The sequence below is a fragment of the Thamnophis elegans genome, chromosome 12, assembly GCF_009769535.1.
Source record: "Thamnophis elegans isolate rThaEle1 chromosome 12, rThaEle1.pri, whole genome shotgun sequence".
NCBI lineage: Eukaryota > Metazoa > Chordata > Lepidosauria > Squamata > Colubridae > Thamnophis > Thamnophis elegans.
The window spans coordinates 19,130,027-19,148,134 of NC_045552.1; the positions used below are offsets into that span (position 1 = coordinate 19,130,027).

An 18,108-nucleotide genomic window follows, 5' to 3' on the forward strand; every position below is an offset into this window, starting at 1 on the left:
TTTTTGAGTTTTAATCACCACATTTTGCATTTGATAAACATCTTCAACTTCTTTATCATATTTTGCTGCTATGTCCTCTAAGTCTTCCAACTTCTTGTCTATCTTCTCATATGTATTTGATAATTTCTATATTTCTGAAAATATATTTTACAAGCTCAAGGTTTCTGTTTGCTTTTGGAATTATGCCATTCTTTCCAGCTAACAAACACAGCTGCTCTAGCTTGGAAGGTTAAAAAAATTAAACATAGATTCACAAAAACGTTTGTTTTCCCTTTTTTCTGGTTAGAGATATTCTTCAAAGGGGCATCTGTGTGCTTCCCTTCTTATCACTCTCTATAACCCAGCAGTATGACCTTACAGTGCCAAGCCAAAACAATCAGTAAAGAAAAAAGATGCATCTGAAGGTGCTTCTGTGGTCATGGGGCAGCATGATTTTATGCTGTGGTGCACGGGGTTCCACCACAAAACCGCGATGCCCTTATCCGCACCGACATAAGTGTGGAGGCAAATCCACGGCGTCCGAAGCGCTAAGAAAAAAACGACCCTACCGCCGCGACAACAGCGCGGTGACAGAAGGGCGTTCTACATGCTTCGTTCTTTGCCTCCAAAGGTAGCCCTCCTCCTCCAGCTGACAGCAGCAGCGGGCACGGGGCAAAGCGGGCTGCCCAGCAGCAGCAGCCCGTGGGAAGGGTCCAGCTCAGCCGCGGGGGGCAGCAGGAAGCGGAGGAGGATGCGGCAGCGGCGGCGGCTGAGGCTCTCCCGGGCCGGCGAAGCAGGCTTGCCCGGCGGAGGCAGGCTGCCCTCTTCTTCCTCAACAACATCTCCTTGGACGGGCGGCCTCCGCCACCGGCGCCTCCCCCGGAGGAAGAGGTAGGGCGGGCGGCGGCAGCGACTGAGGCTCTCCCGGGGCCGGCGAAGCGGGCTTGCCCGGTGGCGGCGGCCGCCCATCCAAGGAGATGTTGTTGAGGAAGAAGAGGGCGGCCTGCCTCTGCCAGGCAAGCCCGCTTCGCCGGCCCCGGGAGAGCCTCAGCCGCCGCTGCTGCTGCGTCCTCCTCCGCCGCCAGCGTCGGCGGCCCTGCTCGGGCCCCGCGCGGGCTTCCTGCTGCCCCCCGTGGCTGTGCTGGACCCTTCTCACAGGCTGCTGCTGCTGGGCAGCCCGCTTTGCCCCGTGCCCGCTGCCGCTGTCAGCTGGAGGAGGAGGGCTACCTTTGGAGGCAAAGAACGAAGTATGTAGAACGCCCTTCTGTCGCCGCGCTGTTGTCCCCGCGGTGATGACGCGCGGTGATGACGTCGCGACTTTAGCGACACGATTTAATCTCCGCTATTTTGCATAGCGCGGTTTTGTCGTGCCACGGGTGCACGGAATTCTGTTACCTTCCTGATTGGTACCTATTTATCTACTTGCATTTGCTTTTGAGTTGCTAGGTGGGTAGGAGCTGGAGCAAGAACAGGAGCTCAATACATCATGCGACATTTGGGTCTCAAACGGCCGACCTTCTGGTTGATAAGCCCAGCGGGCATATAGTACATTAATGCTTTGGGAGTGGAGAGACTCTCTTCCTAAAACTGTGTTCTTTCCAATGCAGGTCCTATTTAGGAGTCTCAGAAAAGGACCTCCATGATTCAATGGTTGGGTTCGTACCTGACCTCACTTCTCTCGAGCTGGACCTCAAAGGGAACCTTCACTGTCACTCCAGCTGGGCATCCAGCAATGGCAACAACACTGAGCAAAAGAGAGCTCGTCGGAAGCTTTATCTTGCTTCCGCCATCTGCTTGGTCTTCATGACTGGGGAAATTGCAGGTAGGCAGCTAAGATTTTGGAGGCTCTGTGAGGTCCTTGGAAGCCGCCCTTAGAGGTGAGCTGATGGTTGGAGTGATCCAGTGGCATTTAAGGCAAAAGGATACAAATTGTTGGTGGAGATGATCTTGGTGAAGATTTGTAATTACCTAGAGCAGGGCTGTCAAGCTTGCAACCCAGTTGCATCATGTGCTGGCCATGCTCACTTTAGCAAAGGGGGGGGGGAGTCTTGATATGTCACCTGACAATGCCATGACAACGCACATTTGACACCCCTGACCTCAGTAGTGGGTTTCAATTTTTTTTAGAACCTCTTTGGTAGGTGTGGCCTGCTTTGTGGGAGTGGCTTGCCAGCCATGTGACCGGGTGGGCATGGCCAACTTGTAAAATGTGGTGAAACTCACTTAACGACACTCTTGCTTAGCAACCAGAATGTTGGCTCAGGAACTCTGGCATTGAAGCGCGCAAGTCTTAAAGCTGTCAAGTTACAAGACCCTCGTACTCCTAACCCTTTAGAAAAAAAATCCCAGGGGTGTTCAAACTTGACAGCTTTAAGACTTGTGGACTTCAACTCCCAGAATTCCTCCTCCAATCATGTTGGCTCAGGTACTCTGGCATTGAAGCACACGTCTTAAAGCTGTCAAGTTACAAGACCCTCGCACCCCTAACCCTTTAGAAAAAAACCCCAGGGGTGTTCAAACTGGACAGCTTTAAGACTTGTAGACTTCAACTCCCAGAATTCCTCCTCTCACTCTTCATCTTGATGATGTGCGAACGGGCGGTGGGAGAGAGCTGGAACCAGTTCTAAACAGCACGGTAGATTTGTGGAACCTCTTCTATAGAAGAGGTTAGAACTGGCAGGAACCCACCCCTGCCTGACCTAGAGAAAAGGGGCTGAAGTGTTTGTCAATCCTTGGAAACAAGACGATGCTCTGAATTGATGGACACCTCTTTAATTCACTGGAGAATCAGAAGGGGAGGATTTAACAGCACAATCACATTTGCGAGATTCTGATATTAGCCCTGGCAGCACAGTGGTTAAGTGAAGTATTGCAGGTAAACTCTGCCCACCGCCTGAAGTTTGATCCTGACTGGCTCAAGGTTGACTCAGCCTTCTACCCTTACAAGGTCGGTAAAATGAGGACTCCGATTGTTGGGGGCAATATGCAAATAAAGATTCCACATTGTCAACTGGCAAGAGAGTGCTGTAAAGCACTACGGGGCAGTATATAAGACTAAATGCTATGGCTATTGCTATTACATCCAATCTCAGTAAAAGTAGTTTTAGCCTTCCTGTTGGGTTGAATTTCTGGGCTGGTTCATTTACTGCAGGGGTGGGGAATGATGGCCCTTTTATGACTCATGGACTTAAACTCCCAGAATGGCTGGCTCAGGAATTCTGGGAGTTGAAGTACACAAGTCATGAAGGGGCCATCATTCCCTACCTCTGACTTAGAGTCTGCAACAAATGCATTGATCAGGCATGCTGCTGTCTTGAAATGTTCCAGGCATGCGGGAATCTAGCATCTCAGGGAGAAAGCTAGGCAGAGACTCTTAACCAGGAAGAAGAATTAGGGCACAGCCCAGAACTCTCTTTTATTCTCTTCAGGAGGATATTTTGCACACAGCCTGGCCATTATGACTGATGCAGCCCACCTATTGACTGATTTTGCTAGCATGATGATCAGCCTTTTCTCTCTCTGGATGGCATCTCGACAACCTACTAAAACGATGAATTTTGGATGGCACAGAGCAGGTAATCGGGACCATTAAATAATCATGAATGCCACACTCTGTCAAGCAGCAAATCCACTTAAGGGTGAAATATATCACTGAGCAGTGGCTCAGCTGCTAAGACGCTGAGTTTGACAAATCAGAAAGGTCGGCAGTTTGGAGGTTCGAATCCCTAGCACCGTAGTGAGCTCCTGCTCTACATGGGGCTGCTCTTGAAGAGTGTTCAAAGACTACAGCTGGTCCAGAACGCAGCCGTGCGAGCGATATGGGGTGTATCTAGATACACCCATATTACACCTATCCTCCGTGAGCTGCACTGGCTTCCTATTGGTCTCCGGACGGCTTCAAGGTGCTAGTTGTTACTTTTAAAGCCCTTCATGGTTTAGGACCTGGCTACCTGAGAGACCGCCTCCTGCCACTTACCTCCCAACGACCAACAAGATCGCACAGGTTGGGCCTCTTCCGGGTGCCATCAACTGGACAATGTCGGCTGGCGACTCCCCGGGGGAGGGCCTTATCTGTTGCTGCGCCAGCCCTGTGGAACGATCTATCTGCAGAGATCCGGACCCTTACCACTCTCCCGGCCTTCCATAGAGCCATCAAGACCTGGATGTTCCGGCAGGCCTGCGGCTGTTGATTGATATCCAGCCCCGCTTAGATGGAATGGGTGATGTGAATTTTAATATTGTATTTTTTATTTTTTATTTCTATTTTTAAATTTTAAATGTTTCTTGTCTGTTGTGAACCGCCCAGAGTCCCTATGGGAGTGGGCGGCATACAAATTCTAATGAACTTGAAACTTGTCCCAGCTTCTGTCAACCTACCAGTTCGAAAGCACATAAAAATGCAAGTAGAAAAATAGGGACCACCTTTGGTGAGAAGGTAACAGCGTTCCACGTGCCTTCAGTGTTTAGTCATGCCAGCCACATGACCACAGAGACGTCTTCAGACAGCGCTGGCTCTTCAGCTTTGAAACAGAGATGACAAATCGGGAATGACTTGCATATATGTGCGAGGGGAACCTTTACCTTTATAATTTTGTAGAGTTGCTGCCATATGAACAATGAGACTCAAATGTCCACTGTTAAGACAGTTAAATGAGCTTTGCCCCATTATGCGACCTTTCTTGAAACAGTTGTTAAATGAATCTCTGCAGTTATTAAATGAATTATGCGGTCATTAAATGAATCTAGCTTTCCCCCTTTGACTTTGCTTGTCAGAAGTTGGTTGGGAAAGTTACAAATGTGATGACATGACCCTGGGACAGTGCAACGGTCATAAATACAAACCAGTTGCGATGGCTCCGAATTTTGGTCAGTGACGGTGGGAATATCGCAACCTTTTGTTAGTGTGAAAAACAGTCATACATCTCTTTTTTGCTGTTGTAACTTGGAACGGTCATTAAATGAATGGTTGTAAATTGAGCATTACCTGATTTATAATCCAAGCCCTCCTTTCTCCACTTTGAGGAAATTTCCCACCAACTTCTACCTCCAGAGCCCAGAACTGGACAAAGTTGGTTTCTTTCTTAATGGAAAGCAGCGCTGGTTTGTGAAGATGTTTTCTCTGTTTCCCAATTGTGGCTTCCAACCTGCGTTGTTCCTCTCTGTTCATTCATGAGGCATACTTAATTGGATTAGCTGCAGGTTGCAGCATCTGCCTTTGTCCTGCAGGCTAACCTTGAAGCTCACTTAGCTACCTTGAAGATTGAGTGGGGTTGATGAACTTAGGAAGGTTGGCTGGTTGAGGGTTCTGTGCAGAAATAGCCAGGGGTTAATGTGTTGTGGGAAGAGAACTAGGTACTTTTTCTCATGGCACCTGCTCAGCTTGCTGGGGTGGCATATTGCCAGCCTTCAATGATGTTTTCGGTTGACTTTTCGGTACAGACAGTAACTTCGTTGAAGTTATTTGACTTCCTCTTACCATTGCCTTTAGTTCCTTGTCTTCAGTTCCTTGTCTTCCTATTTCCTGGAGCTTTCTCTAACTGATCTGTCCCCAGGGATCCAGGCAGTTCCTTACATTTTTGCCTATATTTTAATCTCACACACACACACACAATTTGCAGTTACTTAGTGGCTGAACTGCAACAAAAAATGGGTCATTGGTCCTTAGTGATTTTAGTTTAGTTCTTGTCTTACTCTAGCTCAGGAACTTCCTTTAGTTGATCTGGCCCCAGGGATCCAGTCCGCTCCCTGAGTTTGATCATGTGTAGTTTAATCACAAATACATAAACATACTATGCAGGAATCTTGGCAACTATATGACGTGTGTACTTTGACTCCTAAAATTTCCCAGGCAGCCATGCTTTAGTGACTTAACTGCAGCACAATTGGTCACTGGTCCTTAGTACCACCTGTCCCTTGGTCTCTTAACCTTCCTTAAGAGACCAGTGTTCACATTGGAGGCATTGGCTGAAATCAGGATGCCTTCAAATCTCAGAATTTGTATGCAAGGACATGTGCAAAATTTGTCATCTAATACTTTAATTTGTTCCTTTAGCACAACTTTCAGTTGACATCCGGTTGAGAGAATGGCTCCCAAGTTCCTATTACAGAGCTTATGGGGGAAACTAGAAAAATAGATATATTGTCCAGATCCTTCCTTCCTTCCTTCCTTCCTTCCTTCCTTCCTTCCTTCGTAAAAACATAGTAGCTCAAAGCTACTCAAAGCTATCCTATAACTTTTACTAGCTGATAACCCGGCATTGCCTGGGGTTTTATTTATAGGAGGAAAATATCCGGACAAACGTAATTTCTAATGTTGGATTTTCCCCATTACCAGAGGAGTACTGTAGAGTACTCCAGAGGCCCCCTTGTGAAGTACTGTGAAGCTGTTACCATGGCAACTCCACTGCACTGTACAATAGAAGCCATTTTACAGCAGTACAGTAGAAGGCATTTAAGGCACAACAGGATGTATCTTAACAGAACACACACCCCGAGAGGTGTTAAGGGTGTCTTACCCCCACAGTATTTTTTTTTCCAGAGGGTAAGTCATCTGAGTACCAAGTTTAGTTGAAATTACTCGAGGCATTTCAGAGTTATGCTGGAACACACACACACACACACAGCCATTTATATATATAGAGAGAGATAATTAATATCATTTGTTTAGCTTCGGCTTCATGTGAAAACTGAATCAATTGTGGTTTGGTCATTATACCACAGTTGACTGCATAAAAGCTTAACCCAATCAAGATCACAATGGAAGCCATCTGCTCCAATATAGCTGGGCTGAAATAAATCAATTGCTCTTTCATTGAATGGCAAAATGAACTGATTTGTTGAAAGAACATTTAGTTTGTGAGTATTTGGCAGAGGTGCTCTTTATTCATTATACCTTGGGTGAGTGAGTCAGCCAGTGCAAACCTGGGAGTTGTCCAACCTTTCATGTCTAAACAAAGTTTTCTGACTTTTGCTGCAGAGATTTTGGGAGCCCTGCTGTCCGTTCTCTCAATCTGGGTGGTGACTGGTGTGCTAGTTTATCTAGCAGTGCAGAGACTGATTTCTGGTGACTATGAGATAGAAGGAGATGCCATGCTTATCACTTCCGGCTGTGCTGTGGCTGTAAACATCATGTAAGTATGAAAGTTCAGGGTAATTTTTGAACAACATCCTAAAACCCTTAAGAAAAACTCGGAGCTTAGCAGCTGATGGACCCTGATCCTGGCCATACATGGAGTCCTCGACTTACAACTACAATTGAGCCCAGCATTTCTGTTGCTAAGAGAGACATTTGTTCAATGAGTTTTTGCCCCATTTTACTATGCCATAGTTGTTAAATGAATCAAGTTACCATATTTTTCGGAGTATGACGCACCGGACTACAAGACGTACCAAGATTGTGAAGAGGCAAATTTGTTTGAAAAAATTTGCACTCTGCAGACCTCCCAAAAACGATCGGTGTTTGTCAAAAAAGGGCATGCATAGCCTTTAGGAGGGTTATAGAGTGCTCCTGGCCGCTGGGGGGGGGGCAAAATGAGCAAAAAAGGGCCTGTTTTTTGCTCATTTTTGCCCTCAGCCCACAGGAGCAATCTGGAAACCTCCTAAAAGCTATGCACAGCCATTTTTGCAAATGGGGTTTCGGGAGGCCAAAAATGCTGTATTCAGTGTATAAGACGTACCCAGAATTTCACCCTCTTTTTTGAGGGAAAAAGGTGTGTCTTATACTCCGACAATTATGGTAAGTTATTCCAAAGGGCTTTTTCAAGAGGCAATTGGACTTTCTGGTTTTTCTTTGAAGCCGTTTCGCTTCTCATCCAAGAAGCTTCTTCAGCTCTGACTAAATGTTGGGGAATGGAAGGATTTATAATCTTTGCAGACAGCTGGTCATTTGCATTATTTTAGCACAAGGTTCGGCAACCCGCAGCTCTGGAGCCACATGTGGCTCTTTCATCCCTCTGCTGCAGCTCCCTGTCACCCGTCAGTTCCACAATTGGTAGGGCTTTCAGTGAGGACAGGTAGAGGAAAAAGGATGTCGCGCTAGGAGGAGACTCTATGGTGGCGGAACCGGACTTCTGATCAGCTCCAGAATTGAATGGGGGGCTTCCTGTTAGGACCTTTGGGACTCTTTGAGTGTTTAAGGTTGCCGACCCCTGTTTTAGCAAGTTGTTAAGGCCACCTGGAAGTTTATCTGTATCATCAGGGTCATCCAGTTAGAGTGGAAGAAGCTTCTTGGATGAGAAATGAAATGCCTTCGCAGAAAAACCAGAAAGTCCAGTTGCTTCTCAAAAAAACACCTTTGGGACAACCATGACCTGGATGACTGAGAATCTCCATAGACATTCAGTTAAGTTAGTAACACTTAACTGTTACAAGTTGCCGTATTTTTCAGACAATAAGATGCACCGGAGTATAAGATGCACCATGATTTTGAAGAGGTAAATTTAAAAAAAAGTTTTTGCACTCTGCAGGCCTTTCAAACCCTGGGAAGGCCATGCACAGTCCTCTTAAGCTCCATTTTTGCTGGAGAGCACTCAAGCCACCACAGGCGTTCCTGACATGAGTGACATCCAAGCCACAGCCAATCTGACCACATCCCCTGCCTCTCCCCACCAAGCTCAAACAGAACCCTGATGCGGCCTTCAATGAAATTGAGTTTGATATCCCTGCCCTATACTAACAATAGCACTTAGGCTTACATACCGCTTCACAGTGCTCTACAGCACTCTCTAAGCGGTTTACAGAGTCAGCCTGTTGCCCCCCCCCCAACAATCTGGCTCCTCATTTTACCCAGCTCGGAAGGATGGAAGGCTGAGTCAACATTGAGACCAGTGAGATTTGAACTGCCAAATTGCAGGTAGCCGGCAGTCAGCAGAAGTAACCTGCAGTACTGCAGTTTAACCACTGCACCACTATGGCTCAGTGTGGCTATACCATTTCAAACAAACGGTTGTCTGGTCGTTTCTTGCTTGCTTGCTTGCTGCCTGGCACAAAAACAGAATGCCAAACCTAAAAATAGCAACTCCTCCTACTCTTTTAAAGTCCAAAAGCCAAACAATCTGGTGGTTCTTCTTCTAAATAAAGGGACAGGCTTGATCAAAGCATACGCTCTTATATTCTCCTTCTGGTTTTGTTTCTTCATGTCAGATAGCCCTCAATTAGCATCTTGGAGAGCAACATTATCTGGTGCGTAGGTGTCTATTTGATTCCTAGTGAGATTGTACTTCCCTTCTGTTTATGCCAAGAATAACAAATACAAATAGTCTCCTTAGAGAGGGCTGTATCCCCTCCCCTTTTTATTGTTAGCTGCCTGAGTCTTCAGGGAATAGGGCGACATACAAGCCAAATCAATCAATCAATCAATCCTTGACTTAAAACCATTTTTTTAGTGACTTTTCAAAGTTACAACAACACTGAAAAAAAGTGACTTACCATCATTTTTCACACTTATCACCATTGCAACGTCCCCATGGTCACCTGATCAAAATTTGGATGCTTGATAAGTGGTTCATATTTATGACGGTTTCACTGCCCCTGGGTCATGTGATCTGTTTTGGTGACCTTCTGACCAGCAAAGCGAATGGGGAAGTCAGATTCAGTTAACAACCATGTTAATGGCAGTGATTCACTTAAGAACCGTGGCATGAAAGGCTGTAAAATGGGGCAAAACTCAACAACTGTGTTGCTTAGCAGCGGACATTTTGGGCTCAATTGTGGTCGTAAGTCGAGGACGACTTGTATCCCAACCCAATCATGGACAGCTTTCAAACTCCTGGGGTCACTTTGGCACTTTTTGATGCGTGGACTTCAACTCCCAGAATTCCCCAGTTGAAGTCGAGACATCTTAAGTTGCCATGGTTAATAAGCCCTGATCTGGAGCAACTTATCCTTAAGGAAGGTTTCTCTACTTTTCATTTGGCTTTGTGCCTTTGTGGCAAAGTGGGCTGTGTGTGAGCAGCCAGTGTCATCTTCTCCAGACCTGCGATTCTTATTGTAATGGCTGCTGTCTGTGGAGAGTGAATATAGTGTGGACAGAAACAGATTCAGGATGAAATGTCCCCCTTAAGTCTTGGATTGAAAGAGATGAGGAATGCCTTACTAGCAATAGCAATAGCAATAGCAATAGCAGTTAGACTTATATACCACTTCATAGGGTTTTCAGCCCTCTCTAAGCGGTTTACAGAGTCTGCATATTGCCTCCAACAACAATCCGGGTCCTCATTTTACCCACCTCGGAAGGATGGAAGGCTGAGTCAGCCCTGAGCCGGTGAGATTTGAACAGCCGAATTGCAGAACTGCAGTCAGCTGAAGTAGCCTGCAGTGCTGCATTTAACCACTGCGCCACCTCGGCTCTATATTACTGGCAAGAGGAATCTGGAATCTGTGGGACCTTTAGGTAAAGGTAAAGATTCCCCTCGCACATGCATGCTAGTCGTTCCCGACTCTAGGGGGAGGTGCTCATCTCCCAAAGCTGAAGAGCCAGCGCTGTCCGAAGACGTCTCCGTGGTCACGTGGCCGATATGTCTAAAAGCTGAAGGCACACGGAACACTGTTACCTGCTCACCAAAGATGGTCCCTATTTTTCTACTGCATTGTTTACTTGCTTTCGAACTGCTAGGTTGGCAGAAGCTGGGACAAGTAACAGGAACTCACTCCATTACGCGGCATTAGGGACTTGAACCGCCGAACTGCCGACCTTTCTAATCGACAAGCTCAGTGATATATTTCACCCTTAATATTTCACCCTTAAGTGGATGTGCTGGTTCGTGCTTTTTTTATGGTCCCAATTACCTGCTCTGTGCCATCTAAAATTCATCGTTTTGGTAGGCTGTCGAGATGCCATCCAGAGAGATGGGACCTTTATCATGTCTTATTTTAAAAAAATATCCATTCATTCATTGCATTGCTTGCTCTGAAAGGTCAAGATAAAATATCTGGGGCATGTCCCTTCATTTTATCTCAGTGAGGTATGTTGGACAGAGAGAGAGTGATGCAATAAGTTCCAAGATTGAATGAGGGCAGAGGGAAGGGCTTTGAAGATAGGAGGAGGAAACAGCTACCAAGGCAACAATCTGATAAAAGGGCCCTGAGCCTAGCCAAGAATGTAATGTGAGCAAACATCTCAAGCATGCCTAATATTTGAAGATAAAGGGAAGCAGGGGGTAACCGCAATTGGGCTTGTAAAATTCTGTAATTGTAGCTTTATACAGGTAGTCCTCCACTTATAACTGTTTGTTTAGTGACCATTCAAACTTACAACAGCACTGGGGGAAAAAAGACTTACGATTGTTTTTCACACCTATAACCGTTGCAACATCCACATGGTCACATGATCAAAATTCAGACGCTTGGCAATTGACGCATATTTATGACGGTTGCAGTGTGCTAGGATCATGTGATCCCCTTTTCTGGCCTTCTGACAAAATGAACGAGGAAGCCATTTTTCACTTAACAACCGTGTTATTAATTTAACAACGGCAGGGATTCGCTTAACAACGATGGCAAGAAAGGTCGTAAAATGGAGCCAAATTCACATAACAAATGTCTTGCTTAGCAACAGAAATTTTTGGCTCAAGTCTGGTCGTAACTCGAGGACTACCTGTACCAAAAGTAGCAATGACCTACATGCCATTGGTCTCCTTGTCTGGTCAATCTTAAAAAAGGAAATCTTATTTTCTTGGTTCAGTTCCAGCCTCTTAATTAATGTTCTGCTTACAACTGGCTCTTTATTAATATGTTTCTGTAGGATGGGCATTATCTTACACCAATCAGGACATGGTCATAGCCATCACAGTCATAAGGAGGGGACACATAATACTAGCGTGCGAGCTGCTTTTATCCATGTCGTTGGAGATCTTGTGCAAAGCATTGGAGTCTTGGTCGCCGCCATCATAATTTACTTCAAGGTAAGAGGTCCAACAGAGATATTTTTTTCTCTCTCAATCATAGAACAAGGTAAGCAAGGCACATATGTTCTAATTGTTCCTGACTAGGGGGCGGTGCTCATCTCCATTTCAAAGCCAAAGAGCCAGCACTGTCCGAAGACGTCTCCGTGGTCATGTAGCTGGCATGATTAAACGCTAAAGGTGCACGGAACACTGTTACCTTCCCACCAAATTGGTCCCTATTTTTCTACTTGAATCTTTTATGTGTTTTCGAACGGCTAGGTTTGGCAGAAGCTGGGAGAAGTAACAGGAGCTCACTCCATTAAGTGGTGCTAGGGATGTGAACCACCAAACTTCTGACCTTTCTGATCGACAAGCTCAGCATCTTATCCACTGAGCCACCACATCCATCATAGAATAGTCTCCCAACAACTTTATGGAACCACCAGGTTCTATTTTTCATTGTAATCTTAATTAGTGGATCACAAGCTTAAAGCAAGAAGTGGAAATACGTATCTAGCTACCCTATTTCCCTGAAAATAAGACCTCCCGGATAATAAGCCCAATTGGGCTTTTGAGTGCGTGCACTAAAATATGCCCCCACCCAAAAATAAGCCCTCCCTGAAAATATTGCAACACAGCAGCAGGCATGAGGTGACAACACTCGCCACCTCCTGCACCTCAAAAATAATAAGACCTCCTTGAAAATAAGGCCAAGCGCTTATTTCAAATGTCAAAAGAAAATAAGACCCTGTCTTATTTTCGGGAAAACATGGTAGTTAAATCAAACTCATTCATCTTGTTGGATTATTGAAGAGTGTTGAAGCTCCTTCCCACACCTTTAATTTGAGGGAGTAGGGAACGAGACCAGTACTCTGTAGGACATTACAGGTAGTCCTCAACTTATAACCATTTGTTTAGTGACCGTTCAAAGTTACAACGGCACTGAAAAAAAAAAGACTTACGACAGTTTTTCCCCACACTTAACAATCGTTGCAGCATCCCCATGGTTAACTGATCAAAGTTCGGACATTTGGCAACTGAATGTCCCAGAGTCATCTGTTCACCTTTTGTGACCTTCTGACAAGGTAAATCAATGGGGAAGCCAAATTCACTTAACCATGTCAGCTGTGACTCACTGGTGAAGTAAAGGCCAAGCAGAGCCTAGAAGGAGATTCAGGCCTTGATTGAAGAGAGGACTCACTGATTATTTTCTTCTCTTTCTAGCCAAAATATAAATACGTGGATCCTATCTGTACCTTTGTGTTTTCCATCCTGGTTCTTGGAACAACACTGAACATTCTCCGAGATGTCATCCGTGTGCTGATGGAAGGTCATTTCCTAGGGCTGGGAGATGGGATTGAGAGCATTGCGTTGAGTTCTTGAAGACAACAGCCCCATGTTGACTTGGATGATAGAGTAGGAATAATAAAAGCATGACTTAAACACCACCCAGAGGAGAAAATGTCTATGGAGATTCTCCACCATCCAGGTGGTCCCCAAAGTGCTTTTCCAAAAGGCAACTGGAATTTCTTGTTTATTTTCCTTGGAAACATTTTGCTTCTCATTCAAGATCTTTCTCCAGTTCTAACTGCAAAGAACAGAGAGCCTTCCATTCCCCACCATTCAGTTAGAACCGACGAAGCTTCTTGGATGAGAAGCAAAACGTTTTCAAGGAAATAGAACAAAGTCCTTTTGGGAAAAGCACCTTTGAAACACCCAGAGGAGAAACCATTTGTGTTTGCCATGACAAGCTCCTTTAGTGCTTTCAAGGCAGTAGTTGACAAACGTCAGAAATGCATCATAGATTGTGATGACCCCAGGTCCCTCCCCACAGCTGGATGTTACCCACACATCTGCATTGTCCTTTGCTCCCAACCTTTGACTTCCAACTGGAGGGACAGAAGCCTTCTCATCCCTCCTGCCATCCCCCACTGAGCTCCAGAAAGCCATTTAAAAACCGTTCTTAGAAAGATTATTCCAGGAGGAAATCAGACTGGATCTTAAAAGGAGAATATTTGTAGCTCAGGGTTGAACTGAGGGTCCTTGTGCTCTCTGAGCTTGGTTGTTTTCTTGCAGACCAGGGTTGGGCTACTGGGGTTTGGGAGAACTGCTAGCTAAGATTCTGTGCAGTTCGGAGAACTCCCAAATCCCACTCCTGGCTGGCCTCACCTACCCTGTCCTTCCGAAGAGTCCCCATGCGGTCCATTTTGGATGCAGGTAAGTGCAGGGCCCATGCGGAGGTTCGGGGAGGGTGAAAAACGGGCCTAATGGAAGTTCGGGAAGGTCTGTTTCTGGCCTCCAGAGCATGGGGAGGTTGTTTTCACCCTCCTGGAGGCTCCAGGAAAGCCTCCGTAGCCCAGGGAGGGCAAACCCCCCCCCCATGGTTCAGGAGGCCAAATAGGCCACGCCCATCCAGCAACCAGGCAGAGAACCCCTTGCTAAAGTTTTTGAAGCCCAACGCTAGTGCATTTATTTCCAAACTGGGTTACAGCATCAGCACTGATGCATGTTATCTAGTTTGGGTAATGAAACATTTGCAAGAAAACCATCAAGCTCTGAGAGCACCAAGGACCTTCCAGACTGAATCTTCCCCTACCCACCCATTGGGAATAGCTTGCTAATCCAACAAAAGAGCTAACTTCTAGAAAGGGAAATGATTATAGGTTGAAAAGACATGCCATCCATTTAAATTGCAGTGATGTTAATTTAATTTGATACGGCTTTTTAAGCACATCCCAGTAATTCATGCTAGACAAAGCTACGCTATTTAATATGGTTCACATTTGTTACATGAATTTTGCCTCATGTTACGACTTTTCTTGCCGTAGTTAAGTGAATCACTGCAGTTGTTAAGTTAGGAACCCGGTTGTTAAACGAACCTGGCTTCCCTATTGACTTTGCTTGCCACAAGGTTGCACATGGCCCCAGGGCACTGCAACCGTCATATATATGAATCAGTTGCCAGGCAGCTGAATTCTGATCACGTGACCGTGCTGCAATGTTTGTAAGTGTGAAAAACTGTCTCATAAGTCAGTTTGCACTGCCGTGGTAACTTTGAACAGTCACTAAACGAACTGTTGTTAGTCAAGGATTACCTGTATAACCGACATATGAAATGGCACGTAAAGTTATACTTTACCTTAGCCTCTCTATTGCTGGGGTAGTGAAAAGTCAGTTTGAAGAATAGAAGAAAAGAGAAGAGAATATAGAATAGAAATAGAATAAAGAATGGAATGGAATGGAATAAAGAATGGAATGGAATAAAGAATGGAATGGCATGGCATAGAATAAGAATAAGAAGAATAGAATAGAAAAAAGAGTGGAATAGACTAAGAATAAGACTAAGAGTAGAATAGAATAGAATAGAATAGAATAGAATAACAGAGTCGGAAGGACCTTGGAGATCTTCTAATCCAACCCCTTGCTTAGGCAGGAAACCCACCACCACTTCAGACAAATGGATATCCAACCTCTTCTTAAAACCTTCCAGTGTAAAAAGAATACCTTATATAAATTACAAACTCAGCTGAAGGTCTTGCCCAGCTTCTGCTCAGATGGCAAGATTCAACTTTGGGAGTCTCCAAGAAAAGAAGCTCAGATAAATCCATAACTGAAACAGATGCTGAAAGCTTCATCCAAGATAGGAAGTTCAGAGTGTGAGAGAGATGTAGAACTTGCAAGATCCTTCACATCCTGTTGTTTTGACTCATTTCTCCCATTTCTTTCTTATTGTCTTATAGGTACTCCAAAAAGCGTAGATTTCAATGATGTGAAGACCATCCTGCTTTCTATAAATGGAGTGAAAGCCATTCATAGCCTCCATATCTGGGCTCTAACAGTATCACAGCCGGTGCTGTCGGTCCATATCGCAATCAGTAAGTTACACAATAATGGGGCAAGTTTAGAAGTTTAGAATTTGGACCATTCTGGAACAAGGAAAATACACCCAGGCACCCAAAATAACTATAGTTCAGTGTTTCTCAGCTGTAGCAACTTGAAAATGTGCGGTCTTCAACTCCCAAAATTCCCCCAGCCAGCATGCTGAAGTCCACATTTCTTCAAGTTGTTGAGTTATTGAGTCATGCCCACTTTTGTGACCTTTCTTGTCATGGTTTTTAAAGCAAATTACTGCAATTGTTAAGTGAATCACATGGTCATTAAGCAGATTCAGCTTCCCTCATTGACTTTGCTTTTGGAAGCCCCCTGGAAAGATTTCAAATGGCAGCCACATGACCCCAGGATGCTGCAACTGTCATAAATACAAGCTTCCAGTGGTGGGATTCAGCCAGTTTGGGCCTGTTTGGGCGAACCAGTTGTTAAATTACTGGCTGGCCCTGCCCCTTCCTGCCCTGCCCCTTCCAGAAGTGCCCCCTGGGCTCCCAGGTAAGTGCAGGGAGGCCTACTAAGCCCAAAATGGGGCACAGGGTTGCAGCACATCCCCCTGCAGCCCATTTTTGCTCCCAGGAGGCTTCAGGGAGGCCTACTAGGCCCCAAATGGGGGGTACCGCCCCTGCAGCATGTTTTTGTTCCCAGGGGTGTGCAGGAACCTGAGTGCTGCCTGTCACACTCCCTGGCTACCCCCACCATGGCCATGCCCACCTAGCTGCTCATTAGGGCAGAGAACCAGTTGTTAAATTATTTGAATCCCACCACTGGAAGTTTCCAAATTTTGATCATGTTACTATGGGGATGCTGCAATGTTTGTAATTATTAGAACTATCTGTAAGTCTCCTTTTTGGTGCCGTTATAACTTTGAACAGATGCTAAGTGGATGTTTGTAAGTTGAGGGCTACCTTTATGATGGTGAGAGTTTGCCGAGAAGACTCCATAAATGTTTCTCTAAAGTTAGCAAAATTAAGCTTTACTTAAAAACAACTGTCTTTTTTTAAAAAAAAATATTTGACATTTTCCAAGGATGGAAGGCTGAGTCAACCTTGAGCCTGGTGAGATTCAAACTGCCAAATTGCAGTCAGCTGGCAATCAGCAGAAGTAGCCTGCAGTACTGCATTCTAACCACTGCGCCACCGTAACTCTTCTCTAGAACAGGGGTGTCAAATTCGATTTCATTGAGGGCTGCATTGTGTTTGACATTGGAGTGCCGGGATGGAGGTGGCCAGGGTGGGTGTGGCCAGTTCGACGTCATTTGTGTTGGTGCTTGTGGTGGCCCAAGTGCTCTGCCAACGAAAACAAGCTTTAGGTTTAGGTTGTGATGGCCTCCTGCAACCCTCTGCCAGCAAAAACTGAGTTTGTGAAGGACGCGTGCAGCCCTTCCAAGCTCTGTTTTTGTTGGCAGAGGCATTATGGGCCGGTCTTTCACTGTTTCCAGGGCCACCCTGTGAGCCAGATCTAAGCACCCTACGGGGCGGATCCGGCCCCCTGAGCCATGAGTTTGATACCCCTGTCTAAGAACAGAGAAGTGCTAAGATCTAAATCAGTTTTTCCAAATAAGTTTTGAAGCCTGCCCAGATTAAATTAGAACCATCGTTATCCATTCTTAAAAACTGGCTTTTAAAAGGGGTGGAGCCTTCAATTTTCCCACCATCTCAGTGGTGAAATTCAATTTTTTTTTATTACCAGTTCTGTGGGCGGGCATAGCTTGGTGGGTGTGGCAGGGGAAGGATATTGCAAAATCTCCATTCCCACCCCACTCTTGGTCCAGCCAGAGGTGGTATTTGCCAGTTCTCTGAACTACTCAAAATTTCCGCTACCGGTTCTCTAGAACCTGCTCAATTTCACCCCTGCACCATCTCCAAAACTTGTCCCTTAGCTTTGCCATTTCTGTCCCAGATAAAGATGCTGATGCCCAGACGGTCTTGAAGGAAGCCAGCTGCCGACTGCAAAAAGCTTTTGATTTCCACACAACAACAATCCAGATAGAAAACTATTCGGAGGACATGAAGGATTGCCAAAAATGCCAGAGTCCCACAGACTGATCCACTGTTGCCAAGTAAGCTGGAGATGGATGTTCAGCCATGTTAAAGCTGCTACCTCAAAAGTATCCTGTGTAACCCGATTTACTGACTCCTTGTGGCTAAATCCTTCTTTTGGAATCATTCAATGGAAAGTGCAATTCTTAGTTTGCTTGAAATGAAGCCAAAATACCTTCTTCCTTCCTTCCTTCCTTCCTTCCTTCCTTCCTTCCTTTCTTTCTTTCTTTCTTTCTTTCTTTCTTTCTTTCTTTCTTTCTTTCTTTCTTCCTTCCTTTTTTATAATAACAAAATGGCAGGAATTTCCTGTCTATTTATTT

The 18,108-nt window shown here is 45.4% G+C and overlaps 1 protein-coding gene across 1 annotated transcript in view; it reads left to right on the forward strand.

Moving 5' to 3' along the window:
* Positions 1 to 17,794, forward strand: part of SLC30A2 (solute carrier family 30 member 2) — a 28,124-nt gene extending 10,330 nt beyond the window's left edge. The window contains exons 2-8 of the mRNA XM_032227761.1: positions 1,587 to 1,801; positions 3,408 to 3,554; positions 6,956 to 7,109; positions 11,720 to 11,879; positions 13,086 to 13,191; positions 15,602 to 15,736; positions 17,649 to 17,794. Of these exons, the coding sequence (XP_032083652.1) occupies positions 1,587 to 1,801; positions 3,408 to 3,554; positions 6,956 to 7,109; positions 11,720 to 11,879; positions 13,086 to 13,191; positions 15,602 to 15,736; positions 17,649 to 17,794 (1,063 nt within the window). The remainder of the gene's footprint in view (positions 1 to 1,586; positions 1,802 to 3,407; positions 3,555 to 6,955; positions 7,110 to 11,719; positions 11,880 to 13,085; positions 13,192 to 15,601; positions 15,737 to 17,648) is intronic.
* Positions 17,795 to 18,108: the final 314 nt, after the last annotated feature.